The sequence below is a fragment of the Mauremys mutica genome, chromosome 2 (genome assembly GCF_020497125.1).
Source record: "Mauremys mutica isolate MM-2020 ecotype Southern chromosome 2, ASM2049712v1, whole genome shotgun sequence".
Lineage (NCBI taxonomy): Eukaryota > Metazoa > Chordata > Testudines > Geoemydidae > Mauremys > Mauremys mutica.
In genome coordinates this window covers 42171477-42191192 of record NC_059073.1, presented here as the reverse complement: position 1 = coordinate 42191192, position 19716 = coordinate 42171477, and the positions used below count along the sequence as shown (strand labels likewise).

The 19716-nt window shown below is 41.4% G+C and overlaps 1 protein-coding gene across 4 annotated transcripts; it reads left to right on the top strand.

Moving 5' to 3' along the window:
* Nucleotides 1-5926: 5926 nt before the first annotated feature.
* Nucleotides 5927-19408, top strand: OSR2 (odd-skipped related transciption factor 2). 4 transcript variants are annotated; one of them, XM_045007288.1, is made up of 4 exons: nt 5927-6040; nt 15858-16594; nt 17625-17724; nt 18633-19408. In XM_045007288.1, exons 1-4 carry the CDS (start codon nt 6038-6040, stop codon nt 18705-18707), a joined length of 915 nt encoding a protein of 304 aa, XP_044863223.1. In that variant the 5' UTR covers nt 5927-6037; the 3' UTR covers nt 18708-19408. The 4 variants fall into 4 exon arrangements, with proteins under 4 accessions (XP_044863223.1, XP_044863220.1, XP_044863222.1 ...); XM_045007285.1 differs by having other exon boundaries at nt 6016-6040; nt 18551-19406; XM_045007287.1 differs by lacking the exon at nt 5927-6040 and adding an exon at nt 11179-11597 and having other exon boundaries at nt 18551-19406.
* Nucleotides 19409-19716: the final 308 nt, after the last annotated feature.

The following is a 19716-nucleotide window of genomic DNA, read 5'->3' as shown; positions in this document are numbered from 1 at the left end:
GTGTCTGCTCTGGGGTAGTTGTTATCCTTTTCATCATATTTATTGTTGAGCCTTTCTTTTAATTAGAAGCCACAAACAATAGAAAAACCATCCTGAGATTAATATAGACATTGTGCACATCTGTAAGTGATGATTACGTATGCCTGCACCATATTTATGATACTCTTAAAATATTTGAAATGTTATACAATATTCTGGATTATAATGTGTTGCTTGCAATGCACACTATGCCAGTACAATGTATGCTGAAAATGGGAAATACACATGGGGGGTAGAGCTATTTTAAGAATATTACAAGCATGGTGCTAGCATAAACAAATCACAACTTAGCTTACATATATATCTAGTGACCATATGTATCATGCATGCTTACAACCTGAAAAAAAACATCTCAGAGATTTTCATTGTCTGGTGCTTTTCACTCTACATGTTTAATTTTATTTGTGGAAATCTGGTTATTCTTTGGGATATACAATAGTTCCTTAAAGGAGATTGAAACGTATAATATAAGGCATAGGACAAGATGTATGGATATTTCACATCTCATGTCTTGGGTGAGTTATGAAGAATGAGACCAAATGTATAACTGCATTTCATAAACCAATTTTATTGCTTTTATATAATGTTTTTCCTTAGATTTCTTTTAGAACAACAGTCTTAGGAGCTATGGGCTGTAGGAGCATATGAGATATATGAATCTGCAGAATCTCCATCAGCCAATAAAATTCTTCCTTTCCTAATGCCAATTGTATATGAAGTGAAATCACTGGGCCTGATTCTTTGCTGCCTTATACCTTGTGTAGTCATTAATGTTTACACCTACGTGAAGTGAGTGTAAAATGGTACCACTGATGTAACTAAGTGGAGAATTGTGATTCTGTGACATTTTACACCCACTTTGCACAAGTGTAAATGACTAGATATGTAAGGTATAAAAAGAATCAGGTCCATTTTATCTCCTGAATGTCTATCTCCAAAGTAAATGATCATATTCATAACTATGGCAGTTATACAGTAACTAGTGGTGGTAATACTGTAAATAGCCACTATCTATACTCTGTTGTATTATTCTGATAAAATGAAAGATCAAAATTAATTATACTTGCTCATGACAAAGGAAACGATTACTAATTTCAGACCCCAAACTAACACATGATTACTGATTAGAAAAAAAGCTTATTCTTCACTGAAAAACCCCTACTGAAATAACTATTCTGATAAATGAGCAATATGCCCTAGGCCTGTTCTTGCTCCCTCTGAAGTCAGCAGGAATTTTGCCATTAATTTAATTGGAGCAGGATTATACCAAATGGAATGGACAACAGCCAGTCTAATTGTTGGATGGCATATCCTTAGTCACTGATATGGAACCATACTGTGCCTTCAGTATTTCAACAGAACTGTCCATCAGAATCTCTGGGACAATACGACCTTTGCGCTCCTATTGAAGTAGAGGGAGGCTTTGCTTGAGTAAGGACATCAGATAACTCAGATATTTAAAGGAGTGCATTCACCCAGTCCTGAACCATTTTATGCACAAAATTATCATACACCTTTTTTCTATTCTATTTTTTTTTCAATAAATAATGTATAGTGCATTAGTGACTACATATGTCACAGTCATATTAATAAAGTTACAAAGAGAAACCCATTATTTTATTTAAAGGACAATAAGCCTATTGCCCCCAGGGATATTGTATATCAAAGCCATAAATTACATAACTTTATCAGATTCTTCCTTTCAACAGGACTCAGCCATCAGGAGGGGATTTTGAATTAGGAAACATTTGATGAAAATTGGTACATGTGCTCAGGTGATATATTTGACCATTCCCTCTACCTACTAATATACGAAGGCCCACTTTTGTACTGTCCCTTTTCAATCCTTGCTCAGGTGAAACTTTCATTGAGTCCCATTGCTTTCATATTATTACTTCAGTGCGGGGTTGCATGAATAAGGAATAGGTAAATACTGAAGGATTGGGTCACCTTACTCTCCCACTATCTACCCAGCTAATTCAGTGTCTGTGTCCCTCCAATACAGCAATGCTAATTGTCTAAACAGGGCAGAGTTGGGAACACCTTTGTTGTATTAATCCTCACCTTTCCTCTGTGAGTACGGGTTACTCGTGTGAGGAAAGGCTGTGGGATCAGCACCTAATGTTGTTCTCTAAACCTATCAGAATATTCTTATTCAGTACTAATGCAATGAGGAACTGTCATTTTACTGTACAAATATCCATCCAGCAAAATCACTGTGCACTATATGGAAGATTAGAAATAAGGTACTCACAATAGGATGATGTCATAAAATCAATGTCTTCCACTTTGAAAATAAAAAAATAAAAATCCACTCTTCATGTTGATTTCCAATAAATGATCTTGCTTCTCTCCTGCCACTGAGCCCTATCCTGCCATCACAGGAATCAATGGGACGTGGGGCTTTGATGATTTCTATGGCAGCAGCATTGGGCTCATTATCTCAAGGTCTCAAAAACATTTCACAAATCCTGTGATACTCCAGAAAAGAATTCAAGGAAAAGTCAGCACAGTACTAGTATAACTTGGTGAAGCTCGTGGGTGGCCAAAACATCCCTCATTTCTCTTTTCTCATATCAGGAATATTAAACCACCTCATATTAAAGTACCATACCTTCAGCTAAGGTACCTTTCTTTGAACTCTTCATTGGAGTGACATAGGCTATGGAACAGTAGTACTTGTGGCACCTTAGAGACTAACAAATGTATTTGAGCATAAGCCTTCGTGGACTACAGCCCACTTCATCGGATGCATGCAGTGGAAAATAGAGTAGGAAGATATATATATATATACACACAGAGAGAACATGAAACAATGGGTATTACCGTACACACTCTAACGAGAGTGATCAGTGCATGCATCGATGAAGTGGGCTGTAGCCCACGAAAACTTATGCTCAAATACATTTGTTAGTCTCTAAGGTGCCACAAGTACTCCTGTTCTTTTTGCAGATACAGACTAACATGGCTGCTACTCTGAAACTTGTCATATGCACTAGAGTGGTTTTGAGGCCACTGCACCCACCCATACGAAGCATGTATATTGGAATAAAAATTCCAGGGGTGTGAACTTTCATGTCAGTGTAAATGCTGTAACTAGCTACTTCTCATTATTTCTTAACTAAAATATATTCATTAGGTAATGTGATAGTGTCAGATAAGGCAAACTGTAAACAACTCCACACCCCACACAGATTAGAACCTTTGTTTTAAGAAGCACCATTCTTCAGATATTTAAAATCCTACATTAGAATTCCAAAGGGTTCATTTACATTTCACACTGTGGAACACTCCTAAAAACACCCTGATGAAAATAGAGAATAAAAACGTTTTAAAATGCAAATTCAAAATGAGCACACAAAAAATTGTCAGGGTCCCTCCCCTCCCGCCCCCTAAAATCTATAGCGACAGCATCGAAGTCCAGTTCTTTAGACTTTTGAAAATGTCATGATGAGGTATTAAAACTCTTCTGCAACCCCGACAAATGAGCAAAATGGGAACATCTAAGGAAGTATGGTATAGAGAGAGATGCTTTATCAGTCAGTACTCTGGTGTAATATCCGGTGAAACAGCCCTTAAACAGCTAACCAAAGAACTAGCAAAAATCAGTTGCCTAGAATGGTGTTTAACCAAAGATCGGACAAACTGTGCTGGAAAACTTGGGAAGACTGAAAGTAACAGCTAAGATAACAGAAGCTCGTTGTACCACCTATGGAAGAGGTCCCGAGTGCTGGTTTCAATGTAGTGTAAAGCATTTGCTACTTGATGTGATGTTATATATCTGCGGCAGGAAGAAGAAACCCCACACGTAGTGGGTTCATTTATATATTGTATTTCCGCGTTAAATACATTAAAGGGCAATGTAAAATATAATGTACCGGACAGTGGTGTGACAGGGAATATACAGCACGCGTTGTTTTAAACTCTAATCACGTCCATGAAGGCTCGGTAAAGAAGTCTCTCTGATACTCTCCTTAGATCGCTTAATTTAATGGTATCACGTTATATAGGCTGTAGGTGTTTTAAATTCAACACACATTAATATTGATGTCATTTTTTTCCCGATTAAAATTAACGATGTGGAACTTTTAAGAGAGGATTACGCCTGACAGGTGAGTGCCTGCTTTGAAAACAAGGGCTGTGCTGGACATAAATTCTATCTGCTATTAGAAATACACAGAGATCGCAGTTTACATCTATTTTTCTTATAATTCGCCCTTGTTTGTTAAACCCTGATTTCATGGCTGGACACATAAATAACCAAAATAAGTGACTGAGTTAGCTGATGATTTAGCACCCAGCTGATCCTATGGGTGTTAGTCAAAATGCTTAAATGTTCCGACTGTGTCTTTGAAACGGTGACATATTTGTCAGATGAGTCAATAAGGACTTTAAATATTGCAAAACGGTAAACAATGCCTGTTGCAAGCAATGTACTTAAGAACTGCACATCATTTTCTAAGAAATACAAAAAACTAGTTCTTAACGCTGGATAAGTCCTTTTGGCAAGACGGAGTGTCAAAAAAAACGGATCTAAAACTAAAATCTAAGTGTCATATCTGCCAAAGTAGCCTTTAGAGCTGATTGCAGAGAAATCTGTTATACAGATTGAAGCATAAAGGAATCCATGACACACATGTGGAGAATCTGCTGACTGTTTGGACTCTCTAAAGCTCAGCAGCGTTCAAGGGCTCCGTACTGTTGTGAGTTCATATCCTCTCAGACCCAGCTCAAAGAAGGGCAGACATATCCGGAAAGCTGTGCAGTACAGATGGGGATAAAACGCTTGTGGGCTCAGTGCCTGCATTTGACTTGAGATACGGGACAGATCGTCCGTGGACAACACCGTACAACCAAAAGCTGCTGGGGCGTCCCACTGTTTCACTCCTTTCGACAGTCAAATATGTAACCCTAAGGACATCTGATGGCAGGTGAACTGCTATCCGATGGCGAGTCTCCCTCTTGTGTGTTGTTCTTTAAGGCCAATGCCAGGAGTGTGGAGGTTTAGCGACTCTGTATCCTTGCCCCGACCTTAGCTATAGGGGTCAGATTCCCTTAGGGAGTCAGAGGTTGCTTTAGTTTCAAGCGATTTTGGACATACACACCCCAGCCCCACAGCCATATAGCTGAGAATAGCTATCAAAGGGTTCATTTGCCTGATGAGAATACTCCTTGAACTGCTGCTAAATCACCTCCACGGGAAAGCAGAAGTGCAGGCGGAGAGCAGATTCGGCCAGCGGCCGAGCCATTCTCTGTGGGGATGAAGAGCTGTGCCCGAGGCTTCGCGACATCTCACCAGCTGATCCTATTGACTGAGCCCAATCCCACTCTTTCAACATCCCAAATTTCAGCTGACTCCAGAGTGCGTTTGAATGCGGGATCGGACCCTCTGTGCCTCTTCCTGGATCGGTCTGATTGCTACATTAGATTCTATTTGCCCTTTTGCCTCTGCTGTGAAGTGTCTTACCCAGCTATATATCAATGCCCTACACAATTTGCTAATACGTAAAGACACTTTCTGGAACGGATCCTGCTCCAGTTGAAGTAACTCCTAATTTTGTCATTAATTTCAATCCGGAATTCTTTTAAATACTCTTTCCCCCCTCCTTCTCCATTTAAAGCAAAATCCCTCAGTAGATTAATTGTGAAGCAGTTTTCACTTGTCTTGTGTGTGAAATGTGCAGTCACAAATGCGTAATTTGCAGCATGACATAAACACACAAATTACGTCGGTATTTTTGTGGTGTCATCCTGTAATCTCTGAGCATTTTGAGTTTAAGGATGGAACGGGTGGGCAAGGTTTGCCTTAAAGACATATTCTCAGTCAAATAAGCCAGTCCACTAATTTGTTCCTTACAGTAAGAATAAACATTACATATGTTCACGTTCCCTTGGAAGGGATCCAGCAGTTAGAGAAACGTTGTATTTTAAAAAACCAGTGTAGCAGAGATTACTACAGCTGTGTTTGGATTGCTCCATGGAGTGAGCGGATACAAATATGGTAAGTAAAGTAAACAGTATACTATGATTGTTTGTTGTTTCTTGTATCATCCAACATCACTTGCAGCTGATGTTAACACTGATGGTAATAATGTACCCATTTAATTGGCTCTATGTATGTCCTATACCTTGCTTGACAGCGCGTAATGACTGCTCTTCAGAACAGGCATTTAGTAAAGAGCAATCTATAGTCACTTCTAGTCTCAAAAGAGTGTCCTTTATGGTAAAACATTGTGATGGCGGAAGTCAGAAAATGAACAACAGTTGTGTGTGTCAGTCTTCATGGAAAACCAAGAAAAATATCTCTTAAATCAGAATCTAGACAAGCCTGTGTTTTATTTGGTTGGATTATTTTCACTCCTCTGAAACATTTCACTTCTACTTTCACGAAGACATAGACAATCTCTACATTACAGTTTAACATGACGATTAAGTCAAGAAAAATAGCAGCTTCTGATGGCCAAAAGCTCACATGTTCAGGAGACACACGAGATTTCTAAAAGAATGTGATTTCAGCTGATAAATTAAAATGCACCTATCTCGTAGCTCTTCGCGAATAAAGAACGACATTTTTTTATATTTCTTCATTATTGGTTTAAATTGGCAACAGACAGCATTTTCCCATCTATCATAAGTTTACAGAAAAGAACACGTCTGCTAGCATTCTAGGACTTCGAGTTTTCCTATCGCCCGAAATAATGTTTTAGAGTTACATAAAAGTGCAGTAAAACTGGAGTTTCCGTCTCTGAGTTCGCAGAGTTTTAACTGACTTTAATCATCCGCCTGAGTATTTTTGTATATATGCTTCGAAGACATAAACTAATGACCCTCGCGTTTAAGGTAGTGCAACTTGCTTCCTAAACCCTGATTGCTTTTCCGCCAGAAGGTGCATTGAATTGTATTTGTCTTGGCAATAATCAGCATACAACGAAACACGTTCCTATTCTAAGGCGGAAAGGAAGACTGTGCGGAGAGGGAATTTGGAGAGAAATTGACCAAGACGGGTCTGTGAGCCCAGAAGGTTTGGAATCCCGAGGGAGCCCCTCAGGCAGGTGATTCCCTACACAAGATCTGCACTGCACTCCCAGCTCAGGTGAGACGCCAGCTGAATCCAACGAACTCATCTGCATGAGGGCAGCAGGATCGGGCCTCCCTACCAGGACCACATCCGCGAACCTGCAAGGCTGCAGTAAGAACAGCAGCTCGCAGTTAAACTGCGGTCTCTGTGTTTCCCACTGGACAGAGAAACTGCAGCTATTCTCCCTCCAGTTACTCCATCCTCTCACCGTTTTACATTCACTCCCACGCACATACCTCCCCGCCCCCACTTCCCAGAAAAAACGAGCTCTTGATCGTGTTGTTCTTCAGACTTTACCAAAACGAAGCATTTGCAAAAGGTAAAGGAACTGGCTGGTTTTCTGAGCTGTGGAAGTGGCGGTGGGGGCAATAATTAATAACAATGTACTGGATTATGGTAGTGTCCACTATGTGCTAGGCGTTTTCCGCATATATTGGAAGACAAGAGTCCCTGCCCCGAAGAGCAAAGGAGCAGAACTGCATCAGTCTCATAAAAGCATCCTTTGAAAGCAAAGTAGGAAAAAGGAGAGCCGTGCAAGGAGAGTGGCACAACGGTGCTGTTAAATGTTCTTCAAACTTGAAAACAAGACACGGAGCCCTATATGCCCCGCAGTGCAGGGAAACACGATCACAAGTATTCGCAGGAATGTGTATATTGTATGGGCATATGCTGAGCTATTTCAGACTTTAACATCTCTTGCGAAAATAATTAGTCACAATACAGAACCTCCTCCTCCGCTACCCTGCCCACACCGCAAATTACAGCACCCTCCTGCCTATACATAACTCGAGCGTCCGGAACGGCGGTGCAGCTCTTCCCCGGCTTTGCCTGCTTGCGCTTTGCGCAGCGGACTCCTCCAGGGGGCGCTCCTGTTCTTCGGCCGCCGAGTCCCTAAGCCGCTGCCTAACCGAAGCTCCTCTGCCTGCCCCCCGCCCCCATCAGCTCCACAGATCACTCCGGGAGCCTCCCCCAGGCCCCGGGCGAGCTCCCCTCAGCTGAGGCTCCTCCGCGCCTGTGCTGCCGATCGTTAATAATTAGACGTGTCCCCGGTGCAGGGGGGACGTGTGAACGGGCCGCGGGCGGGCTGGGTCTGTGAAGAGCAGTCACTGTATTGCCTAGAGCCGCGCTGCGAGTTGGGTTTGGGGAAGGTAAAGCAAAGGGAGAACCTGCCAAAGGGCTCCCCCGCTCCCTGACTGGGGCTGGTAACATTAACTGGAGATTAATGGGATTTGCGGGGATTTTGTATCCCCCTCATCCTCTAACAGATTAAACAGTTCTTATGGGATTTGCTTGGGAGAATGACACCTGCCCTTCTAATAAAGTTGCAGCAGCAGGCCTTAGACAGAGTGGGCTTTATTCTCTATATACACATATACAGTCTGTAGTGCACAATCTGGGAAACAGCTCTGCTAGCCCGGTTTCTGCGGCAGGAATCCCTCTGGTGTCGAAATGATAAAGGCAGGGAGGATAAACGGTAACCCCCTTTGCGGAAGTGTCAGGCTTAAACGAGCTCTAGTGCCTGATCCTCCTGAGTGTGCGTGTAAAGAAGAGGAAATGGGAAGCAAAGCTCTGGGCTGTGCAGGTCCCCCGGCGGCTCCTGCTCCCTCATGGCCAGTCCCTTCTCCAGAGCTACGGCAGCTGCTGCTGCTGCCCCCAGACAGGCTCCTCCGCAGCCCCTCCAGTCAGCTTGGTTTGCTGACTCAACATCTCTGGGGCTATTTACACCGATTGATTAAGTATTTTATGATGATTGTTCCGCTGCTGATGGGACCCTTTCAGCATCAAATTAATTCTCCGTAACATCTGCGTGGAAGGCTATGCTGTGCTCTGGAAGTAGAGGGCTTACGGAGACATATGTTTAAGTCTATACTCAAGATCTCCCTGTACTTCAGTGGAAAACAAAACATTGTTGAGTCATAGCACTGAAAAGACACCTGCTTATTGTTTCTTTTAAAATGGCTGGAGCACTTCAAAAATGACAATATCGCCGAGATTACTTTAAATCTCTCCGATTCGAGTCCAGATATGTCGGGGTGTCTTTTGACTAGCTATAGAGAACATAACAAGTTAACGTCGTTGGACCGATTTTTATTCTTTTGACAACTTATGGACCAAAAGGTGGTAAATATGACATGAGAGATTTTGGATAAGAGAATGCGTGAATCGCTACAATCCCGATTTATTTTCATCGCAACGTCCCCGTTTTGTATCGGAATATTTTTTTCCTAATAAAAACGGACTGCAAATAGTGCATCTTTTGAAATAAATAAACAAACCAGGTTTATTTCTAGGGCGCTGAAGGTCTTATTTGTATTCTACAATCTCAGTGCTAATAAAGAAATTCTCTTCTACTTCGCCGTTGAAACAAATTGCGTTACTTTAGAATAAAACAACGAAGACATTAAAACTAGCTACTTTCATCTTGCCAATAGCCTCAGCTTTTTAAACGTGTATAATTATCAAATTTAGTACCCACGTACTGTGATAAATCTTCAAAGCGCTTACATTTTCACGAATGGCTTAAATCGCTAGTTTTATCAGTGTAGAATGGCGTATTTCACTGTTGCTCCTACTTCCAAAATTATTTTATTTTAAACCTTGTTCTTATTATGTTCTGTTTCACGAAGATAATATATTAATTTAACTAATATAACCGAGTTAAATTTTATTTTATAAATAACAATTTTTAAAAGAAACAAAAACAATTACGTTAATCATTCATCAATAATAAATAAAATAAATATGTTAATGTAAATATTTTGCATTATCCTTCTTAATATGTAATATTTTAAAGCTTCCACTTCTGACATTTATTTACCTAATTTGTTTCATTTTTAGTTTTGTTCAAAAGTATCAAATATAATAAAATAAATAAAGTGGTTCCTTTATTGCTTTTCTTTTTTCTTTTGTGGGAATGAACTAACCAGCACAATCCTTACCTTGAACATTATTAAAATACACTTTTAAATGTCATTTCACCGCGTGCATTTTTGTTCTTATTACACGTTGCTGTGAGCTCGCCTTTCAGTCCTCCATTCTGATGATAAAAATCAGCTCTCCCTGCGATATCTTCCATTAATGTTCAACAAAAGATACAAATATTATTTTTTTTAAAATCAGCCTGAATACAGTAAAAATCAACCGGGCTGCAGTTAATGACGTAAATCAATATATTTCTATTGACCAAGGAACTAAAAATAAAGAGTATGTGGTTCGTCATTTGGTCTATATTTAGAAGTATTTCCATCCTAATAAATGGAAATTTCTATCGAAGCTACCAGTTTATCCCAGGTGTGTATATCGGCATGTACACTACAGAGACCTACAAATCTGGATTCGGTCATTGAATATTGAAGATGCATTTAAGAACCTGACGTAGGTTTAAATGTTACTCTAAATGTTGTCTTGGAATTTGTATAGAATGATAGAAATTTCGTAGATAAAAATGTACTACTAACTGAAAGTTACCTGCATCAGACAAATCCCCTAGGAAATATGGACAGCTGAACCTGATAGAAGTATGTACAGAAAATAGCGTTATGCTATAAGTTATCCTGGACAGAAATACACAAGGACAGGCGTACCAAGTATCATTATAAACATTACGTTACGTGCCACCCAAGCAGAGAAAATGTAAGGGCTTTAAGGATTGAACGAAGTGTATTAAGAATGTAAAGTGAATTGTAGCAGTAGGGGAAAGTTCTTGCAAACTGCTTCAAGCAGCTCTATATCCGGGGAATTGGGACCGTACAGCACTCCCAGCAGCTGATGTAGGCAGGGACAGAGGCATAGGCGGGGATATCTTGTTTTATGAACGAGTAGAGGTTTCTCAACGGAAAAAGTCACCTTAGGTAACGTGAAAAGAAATAGGGGAGGGGATGAGAAAAGAGAGCACTGCCCCTTTAAAACCCTGTTGCTACCCAAACACAAGTAAACAGTACAGCGAAAAGGGAAGAGAGGCGGAGCTGAGGGAGGGCTCGGAACTTTACAACCCTCTGAACGTTCCATGTTGGGCGGGGTCAGAATACTAAAGCAGTGAACATTCGAATGTGTGCGGCTTGGGGTGGGACAGCGGGCGGGGACAGTGCTCCACGCCACTTACTGCTGAAATGTGATGGACCTGGGAGGGGGAGACTCAGACTTGTATCAAACTTCGCAAGAGTTGACGGCAAGAGGCTCAAGGAGAAGGCGAGGCAGAGTGATTAGGAGAAAGGTCTCTACACAATTCCCCAAGCAAGCGAGGACTGTACACACTTCCGCAGCAAGAGTCCCAAAGACAAGGAGAAACCCTTGAGTAATTTCTAACCCTTCTCTTCTTCCTCCTCCACAATATGCTGAAAGCTATTCGGACTCAGCTTTGCTGAACTCTTATGGTGGAGTTTTCCGCCGGTTCGCTGTGGATCTAATGACACTACAAAGACGCTAGGATCGCTTCTTAAACTTTGCGTTGTGAGGGGCCCTTTAGGAGAAGCTCATTGTGGTAGGTAAGTCACTCAACTCTGTTACTACCACGTAGCTGCTGTGAGAAAGTATACATTGGACCGTGCAGTGAGAAAGAGGCATCAAGGATTGTGTACCTAGGTATAATATGCGATCGTCTGAAACATGTGCTTCACAAAGATAATTGCACTGCAATGTAGCTACAGTCACCGAGAATGTTCATATTGAAAGGTGTTCATGTTTAACGGAGTATTCGGAGACTCATTATAAAAGTAAATCAGCAGTAGAGAGTGATCATACATTTCCTTAAACATACTCAAGTTAAACACTGAAATATTTGTCAAGAGCTTTCTAACAGCTAAGCGATTCCTGAGCATTTCTAGGTTTACTTTCAGTTTGAATCTCTGCAATCCCATGCAGTGCTGAGCAGATGTGTTCTCTCCGCAGTGCTTATTCTATTACCACATTAAATAATGTTTGAAGTATGTTTTCTGCTTAGGGTGTCTCTAAGAAGTTTTGGTTTCTCAATAAATTCTGGACTGGGCCTTTAATATTAAATAAATCCCGAGCAAAGCGAGGTGCATGCACGCATTGCTTGATTAGCGCAGAGTGGTACGATGACGCTGATAAATTCCAATCTGTGTTAAACGAGGAGTTTTAGGTAGCAATAGCGATAGATGTGCTTTGACTTTCTGCACACGCTAAAAAAGCGTTTGTGTATAGTAGCTAAACCTCGTCACAGTCTACCTGTTATCAGTGAACAAAAGCAATATGTTGTTTCACTTTGTGGATCATCAAAGACAGCTACTTTCTCTACTTAACAAATTGCCATTACAGGAAAAAGAAAATCCGCGCTGCTGAGGAGTAGGTAAAAAGTAAGCAAGCAGATAAACGGAGACCTATTATGCAGATACTAGCCTTAATTTAATTAAGTACTTTGAAGGGAAAGGGAAGTGCCGAGGTCTAAATAACATCCGTTTTTTTTCTCACTTTACTACAAGTAAACTTTAAAGGGGGGAAGCATATACTATTACACTTTCTGGTTTTGTGTGTCTATGCGTGTTGTTTTAATAAGATAAAGTCAAGAACAAATGGCAACCCATTCATTATGGTCTACTTCATAGTATACTCGTTTAATTTTTAAAAATATATTCTATAGTAAAGAAAATATATTTGAATACTCCCTTTTACAGAATTACATTATTGGTAAGATTCTTCGTCATATTAATGCATGCGCTATATAAAATTGGACAACCACGTATAATAAGATGAAGGTGAAACATACTAAAATACTACAACTCCCTTTGGTAACTTTTAATATCCGATTTTTTAAATGATAAGGTTCAGTGAACTGAAATTAACCTGTGAACATGTCGTATTGGCCAACACTAAAAAGAGGTCTTAATCTTCTTTACCTAAATGGACATTCCTGTAATGTATTTGAATGTAAATCAAGCAGGGGTGATGCTTTACAATACTACTGCTATTAGTAAGTCTTTAAAAAAACTTAAGTGTCATTTTAAAAAATCATAAGTGCCTTCCATCTTCTGGACTTCATAGTAAACAACAATACACGCAAATAGAAGAAATTCCTACGTGGCATGATTAAAATAAAATGAAAATGTGAATGCGTGATATAAAATATCTGAGATACATTTTTCAAGCAGGACAGTTTGAAAGCTAAATTCTGTATGACAAACGTGTGTTTTGGCAAATAACCGAAAATACAGCTTTCCACCTCAAAGGAAAAGCGTGGTGCCATTCAAATATACGTGTAGCGTATCTTGTTTTGTGCAGTGAATTGGTTTTCTGAGGGAATCGGTAATACTGAGGTTATGTGCTATCAGGGGAGGCACATTTTACTGAACTAATGCGTGGAGAATGTGCATTTAATCTTTGAGGGCAGAATACTTCAAACTTCTGAAAATTACATGTCACGATTTCCATCCCCAGAAATCCAGGGCCGTTATACTCTGTGCCCCATACCTATGGTTTTCAGGCAATCCAATACCTATTTCTGGATTCCATTTCACGTGATAAGGGAAAGCGACGCCCTTGTCTTGGTCTGAAAAACTAATTTGAATCTGATGGAAATGTAACCATACCAAGAAAAAAAAGGAATCAATCAATAAAAACTTGAATTTGCTCCGTGCAGTGCTTTCTAGCTTAGCCCAGAATGCTGGCCCATTGCAGCTCTGGTGTGTGAAGTGAGAGCTCCCTGATTAAACATGGAAAATGATTAGTGGTGGGAAAGTTGATTAGAAATGGAGTGTATAGTTTCGGTTGAATGGACTGAGTGAAACCCTCTGACTGTCACACACCTCTCATTAACTCCCTCCCTGCACTCCCAGATCGCATACCACAGCTGAGAAGGGGTTCATTTCATTAATAAAACCCCTTGCGCAGGGCTGCTGTTGCTGCCTTCCCGAGTGGAGCCGAGAAACACAAGGTGCGGGCCCAGCAGCACCCGGCAGAACCAAGGGCACAGTCCTCCTCGAATACTCTCTCACGTATTCATGCTCTTAGGCAACTGATCAAAAATGAAGAGAGCAAATAAACAGGAGAGCGGACCTCTGTTTGTGGTGTGAGGTACCGAGCAGGAAAACAGCACTTGGGGCCTACAGCTGGACAGCCAGCCGCCCCGATCCTGTACAATCTAGAGTACAGCCCAGGTTTGTCATTCAGAAATGCCTAATTCCTGAGGCAGCCCCGCGGGTGTGACACACCGACCCGCGTGCGGGTGGAAGTCCCGCAGGCAGGAGACACCGCGCCGCAGCGTCTAGGTGCTTTTGAACAAAAGCAATCACATTTTCCCTCATTTGAAAACGGGGGAATCCAGGACGTAGCCAACAAATCGCGGGTGAAAAGCCCATTGGAAAGACGGCCCAATATGTCTTCCTTAATAAGGAACAGAGACACACAGCAGAGACGCTCGGATACCGCAATAGGCCACAACACTGCCTGGGAGGAATCAATAACACGCCGGGAAGCCGCTAATGCAGTGTCCGCCGATCCTTTCCTGAAGGGAGTTAGTATAATACTAACGCAGACAAGGGAGCTGGGCCTGGGAGGGGGGTAATCTGGGGCGGAAACCCCGCAATGTCCCGGAGCATTGTCCTGTCAGTGACTAGTGGCGCTGGCTGTTTTGCACCGCAGGTTATTGTCTGTCTCTGGTGATGGTAACAGGACTTAGAGAAATTAGTATATTAACGAGTTTGCAGCTCTCCTATCTATTCCCCCGGGCGCCATTAGGCAGAGGAGGGTTTCAATAGCAGAAACACATCTCCATGAAATCTAGTCTGGAACACCCCGGCCCGGGGAGTGGGGGGGGGGGGGGAGGGGGTTTATTTATCTGGAGGTCTAGAAAAGTGACTATGTCTGTAGGACTGCAGAGGCCTCTGGGCCTGGCCACCTTTCCTCTCCGCAGATGGCGTTGCTCGCCCAAAGCCCTTCTGTGTGGCGCTGCTCCGACCATCTGGAAGGGATCTGAGCGTAAAGTGGATTTATTTAGAACCTGCAGTGCTGGAAACGTGTTGCTTTTCTCTCCTTCAATTATCTTGATAAATGAGTTGTTGTTGAAGGAAGAAAAATAAGCACCCGAGTTAGAATAAACTAGGCTGCATTGTCACCTCTAGCCCCCAGCCCTGAACCTTGTCTTGGCTCCCCTCTTAAGAGAAGACTGTAAATTTGCGCACATTCTCCTGCCCTCGATCTCCCAAGAAGGCCCCAGAGGTGAGGTGTCTGCCTCAGCGGCTGCTTCAAAGCCTCGGGGGAATCAATAAGTCTGAAGTGACTTCTGGAGATAAGATCGATGTGAAGGTAGCACTGAATGCAGAGTGAAGGCGTTCTGCTTCTCACTTCTATGCAGTGTGCGGCTAAAAACACTTGTCTTCTTGGTGGGAGTTCGGTCTCTGGAGATATTTTTGGGAAGGGGGTGGGATGTTGAATGACTGAAGGACAAACCAATACGACGTACAGCCCTTTAGGAATCTATACTCGCCTTGCATTCCTGATACACTTTCACGATTAGTTTACTTTTTCGGCTGTTGTGAGTGAATTGAACCGGACGCTTTGTGTCTTTCTTCCTCAATACAGAGAATTACTTGTTTCTTTTCCTAGGGATTCTCTGGGATCTGTGCAAACACGTACAGTAGTTGTCTCTGCACGGGTGCACTAGAGCAAAAAACAAAACAAAAACAAACCCCGACCCTGGAACACTTGTTTGAATTTTTCGATTGCCTCAGTCACTGAGGAACACGCTGCATTCAGTAAATTCTCTTTCCCCCTCCCTTGCTTACAGGATTTTCTGTCGTCGTTGTTGGAAGTTCAGAAAGTCCCGAAGAAAGGTAAAGGGTTCTGCTGCTTAGGTCCCTTTGGGAAGATGGGAAGCAAGGCTCTTCCAGCTCCGATCCCACTCCACCCTTCACTGCAGCTCACTAACTACTCCTTCCTCCAGGCTGTGAACACCTTCCCAGCAGCTGTGGACCACCTACAAGGTCTTTATGGACTCAGCGCGGTGCAGACCATGCATATGAACCACTGGACATTGGGATATCCCAATGTGCATGAAATCACCAGGTCTACCATCACGGAGATGGCTGCAGCTCAGGGCCTGATGGATGCCAGATTCTCTTTCCCAACGCTACCTTTCGCCACACACCTCTTTCACCCAAAGCAAGGGGCCATTGCCCATGTAATCCCAGCTTTACATAAAGACAGACCCAGGTTTGATTTTGCCAATCTGGCCGTGGCCGCCACGCAGGAGGACCCACCAAAGATTGCAGATCTGACCAAGCTGAGTCCAGGACTTGGAAGTCCCATCTCAGGGATCAGCAAACTGTCTCCGGACAGAAAGCCTTCCAGGGGCAGGTTACCTTCCAAAACGAAAAAAGAGTTTATCTGCAAGTTCTGCGGCAGACACTTTACCAAATCCTACAACCTGCTCATCCACGAGAGAACCCACACAGACGAGCGGCCCTATACCTGTGACATCTGCCACAAGGCTTTCCGGAGACAGGACCACCTCCGAGACCACAGGTGAGGGAGGCAGCCACAGGCAAGCAGCCTTCTCCTAGCTCCCCCAGTGAAAGGCAGCTGCTATTTCTCTCTCTAGTTGTCACATCAGAAACTTTTCTTATTATTTACTACAAAGGTTCCGTGGGCTCCGCCAGGTTCAGATCACTGCACAATAGAACCTCATCCCAGGCTGTCAGCATGTGGACAATCTGCTGCCAAGCTAAACTCAAGGCCCCACCTATCTTGGGCCTCTGTGAATTTAAGAAATGTGCCCACTTTCCTTATACTTTCTCTCCTGAGGTTTACATTAGCCTTAAAGGTTTGGTGGATTCATCGCTTCCCATGTAGAGGCATTTCGGCTTCTCCAGCAAGGAAGCAGTGGCAAACCAATTGACAAATTAATTTACAGCTGATCCTCTAAGGGGGAATAGCAAATAAATATGTAATTTTCGTGGGTTGGACATGTGATTGTATTTGGAGGCGAATCTATTAACTGAAACAAATATTCCCCATCGCTGATAAGATTCTAATAGTCGGGTAAGGACAGTATTTACAGTCTGGTTTTAAGAGTTGAATGTAAAGCTAAAGGGCCAATTCCCACGACCCCTCGTTCAGGTTAGTAGTCCCGGGAAAATGAATAGAACTTCAACCAAAAATTAAAATAAAATAAAATAGATGACTATGTATGCCCAGTCCTGCTCACACTGGCGTTTAACGGCAAATTGCCCATTGACTTAAACGGGAGCAGGATCGGGACCAGTTTGTGAAACAGATGATTTTTCCGTCATGCAGTCTAATCTGTCACCAGAGAGGGCAATCTAGCGTTGATAAGAATTATTGTCAATGTTTTGAACTGATAAAGGAGGTTAATCATACACAGAATTACAGAACAAAAAATAATAAATAATAATTAATAATAAATAAACTACAGAGTCAGGATTTTCCCCTCCCCCACACAAAGTAATTATAAGATTAAAGAATCTCTAGAGCCTTCTTGTGGCTTTTGAGTTTGTCGACAACCATTGATTCAAACCCTTGTATTGACTTTCAGATATATCCATTCCAAAGAAAAACCTTTCAAATGTCAGGAATGTGGGAAAGGATTCTGCCAATCCAGAACTCTAGCAGTTCATAAAACTTTACATATGCAGGTAAGTTTATCTCCAAATCTATTATTATCATTATACTGTTCTTGTTCTTATCCTGTTTATTTTGTACCAACCCTTAAATAGCATGTAAGGTAGACAAATTTCTGAATGTGGTTAGGCACCTGAAATAATGAGCCATATCTTGCCATTAGTTTTTAAAGCAGATCTCCCCAATTACTTCAATAAAGCAATCTGCTTAATAACAGGCTATGGCCCTATGTTTTTATTTTTCTTGATTAAGACACCTCTGTTTAGTGTATTTAAAAATATGTAATTCTTTTAGAAAAAAGCAAATAAGAGTCCACTGAGGATTTAATTTACATAAATTGCTTGTGAATTTACTTATAAATGGTCTTTGTTAAATCTTATTAAATGCATTTCAATATTTTATGTTTGTAAAAAATAAAGGTAAGCACTGTAGGGGGAAAACAGCTTTGGAAGATTAATTGGCACCTTAAAATGATTTGCCTGTATCCCAATACATTGTATACGTTTGTAATGGTTTAACTGTTTGGGGGAAAGCTCAGCCTTACTTATAGAGATGGTGTGGTGATTTGAAATTGAAGAATTGCACTGTACATTTTTTTTCTGTAGATTCAAGGGGCATGAAATGGGCTGAGCTGAGAATAAAATATACATTGACAGACAGGATATTTCCAGGCAGTTAAAAGTGTCATGATTTTGTATCTGTTGAGGATTAAGAGTCTAGATTTATTTAAGTAGATTCCCTATACTTCATGTTATGCTATGTAATAACAGAAAAGTAGTAAATTAATAAACTAGGTAGTTTGTAAAGGATTAATCCTTTGCTTGCTTCAAATCTGAACAGGAATCTCCACACAAATGCCCCACATGTGGAAGAACCTTTAATCAGAGAAGTAATCTGAAAACTCACCTTCTTACCCATACAGACATCAAGCCCTACAACTGTGAGCAGTGCGGCAAAGTGTTCAGGCGAAACTGTGATCTGCGGCGGCACAGTCTAACTCACACCCCGCGGCAGGACTTCTAGAGCAGCCAAGGACCTGCACCTGCCTCTGCAGCTCCAAGTTGCTAATTTTGCTCAAGGACTTAATTGTAGAAAGCTACACACACACACACTGGGGCCGAGACCGCATACCACACTCCAGCAAAATTCCCTTAGGGAGTTGTGGACTGCAGGATCGGGCTCCACTCCTATCCACACAAAGAGCATATGCTAGTCTCTTGTAGATATTCGCAGCTCATTTTAGAGCTCTGTACAGAATGTGGTTTTATTTTTTTTCATATTGTCCTGTTGGATGCACATTGATAACAAATCTGGGAGTCAAAATATCTTTAAAAAGTGTATTTCAAAATAAATCCCCCCCATACCTCCTGCTTTGTCGTATTACTTTCCTAAACATTTTGTTCTTCTGCTGTGTCAGCTGCAATAGTAACTTATATTGAATAAATTTCCCCATCTGGGCAATTGTATTGTCACAACGTTTCTGAAAAGTGTTCTTGTTTTCGCTTTTATGACTGCTGCTTTTGTGTTATCTATTGTAAAATAAAATGAAAGTGCCCGTATTTACAACTCCATTGCTTAATAGCTTGAATGTCTACATTAAGTATTAGCTTTTGTAATTTTTTTTATTGAATTAACGACTTTTAAAAAAGAAATAGCTGCAAATAAACAGTGCCTGGGAAATAATGTATGCAACAATCCCTAAACCAAACTGGCTTATTAGTAACTTATTTGCAATCAACCCATATATTGTAAAAGTCATCTCTTTTCCAAAGATTGCATTAGATAGTCTCCTGCTATTAGACTTTGAACATTGGCAATTCACTAGCGTAGACAGGGACTTTATACTGCAGAAGACGATTCTTTTCTGATAGCTCTGAAAACAAACACTGGGACATAAATAAAATCCCATTGGATCCCATCACCCATGGGAAGGATTATTGTAAGTCCCAATAGCGTTTAACCAACTTCATTAACATTCCTATCAGTCCTAACAATCTGCTGAATGG

Excerpts from the sequence above, each read along its gene's own strand:
- OSR2 (XM_045007285.1), top strand. Across the intron at positions 16,595-17,624 it reads GACCACCTCCGAGACCACAG|ATATATCCATTCCAAAGAAA; the intron begins GTGAGGGAGGCA and ends ATTGACTTTCAG. Across the intron at positions 17,725-18,550 it reads ATAAAACTTTACATATGCAG|GAATCTCCACACAAATGCCC; the intron begins GTAAGTTTATCT and ends AAATCTGAACAG.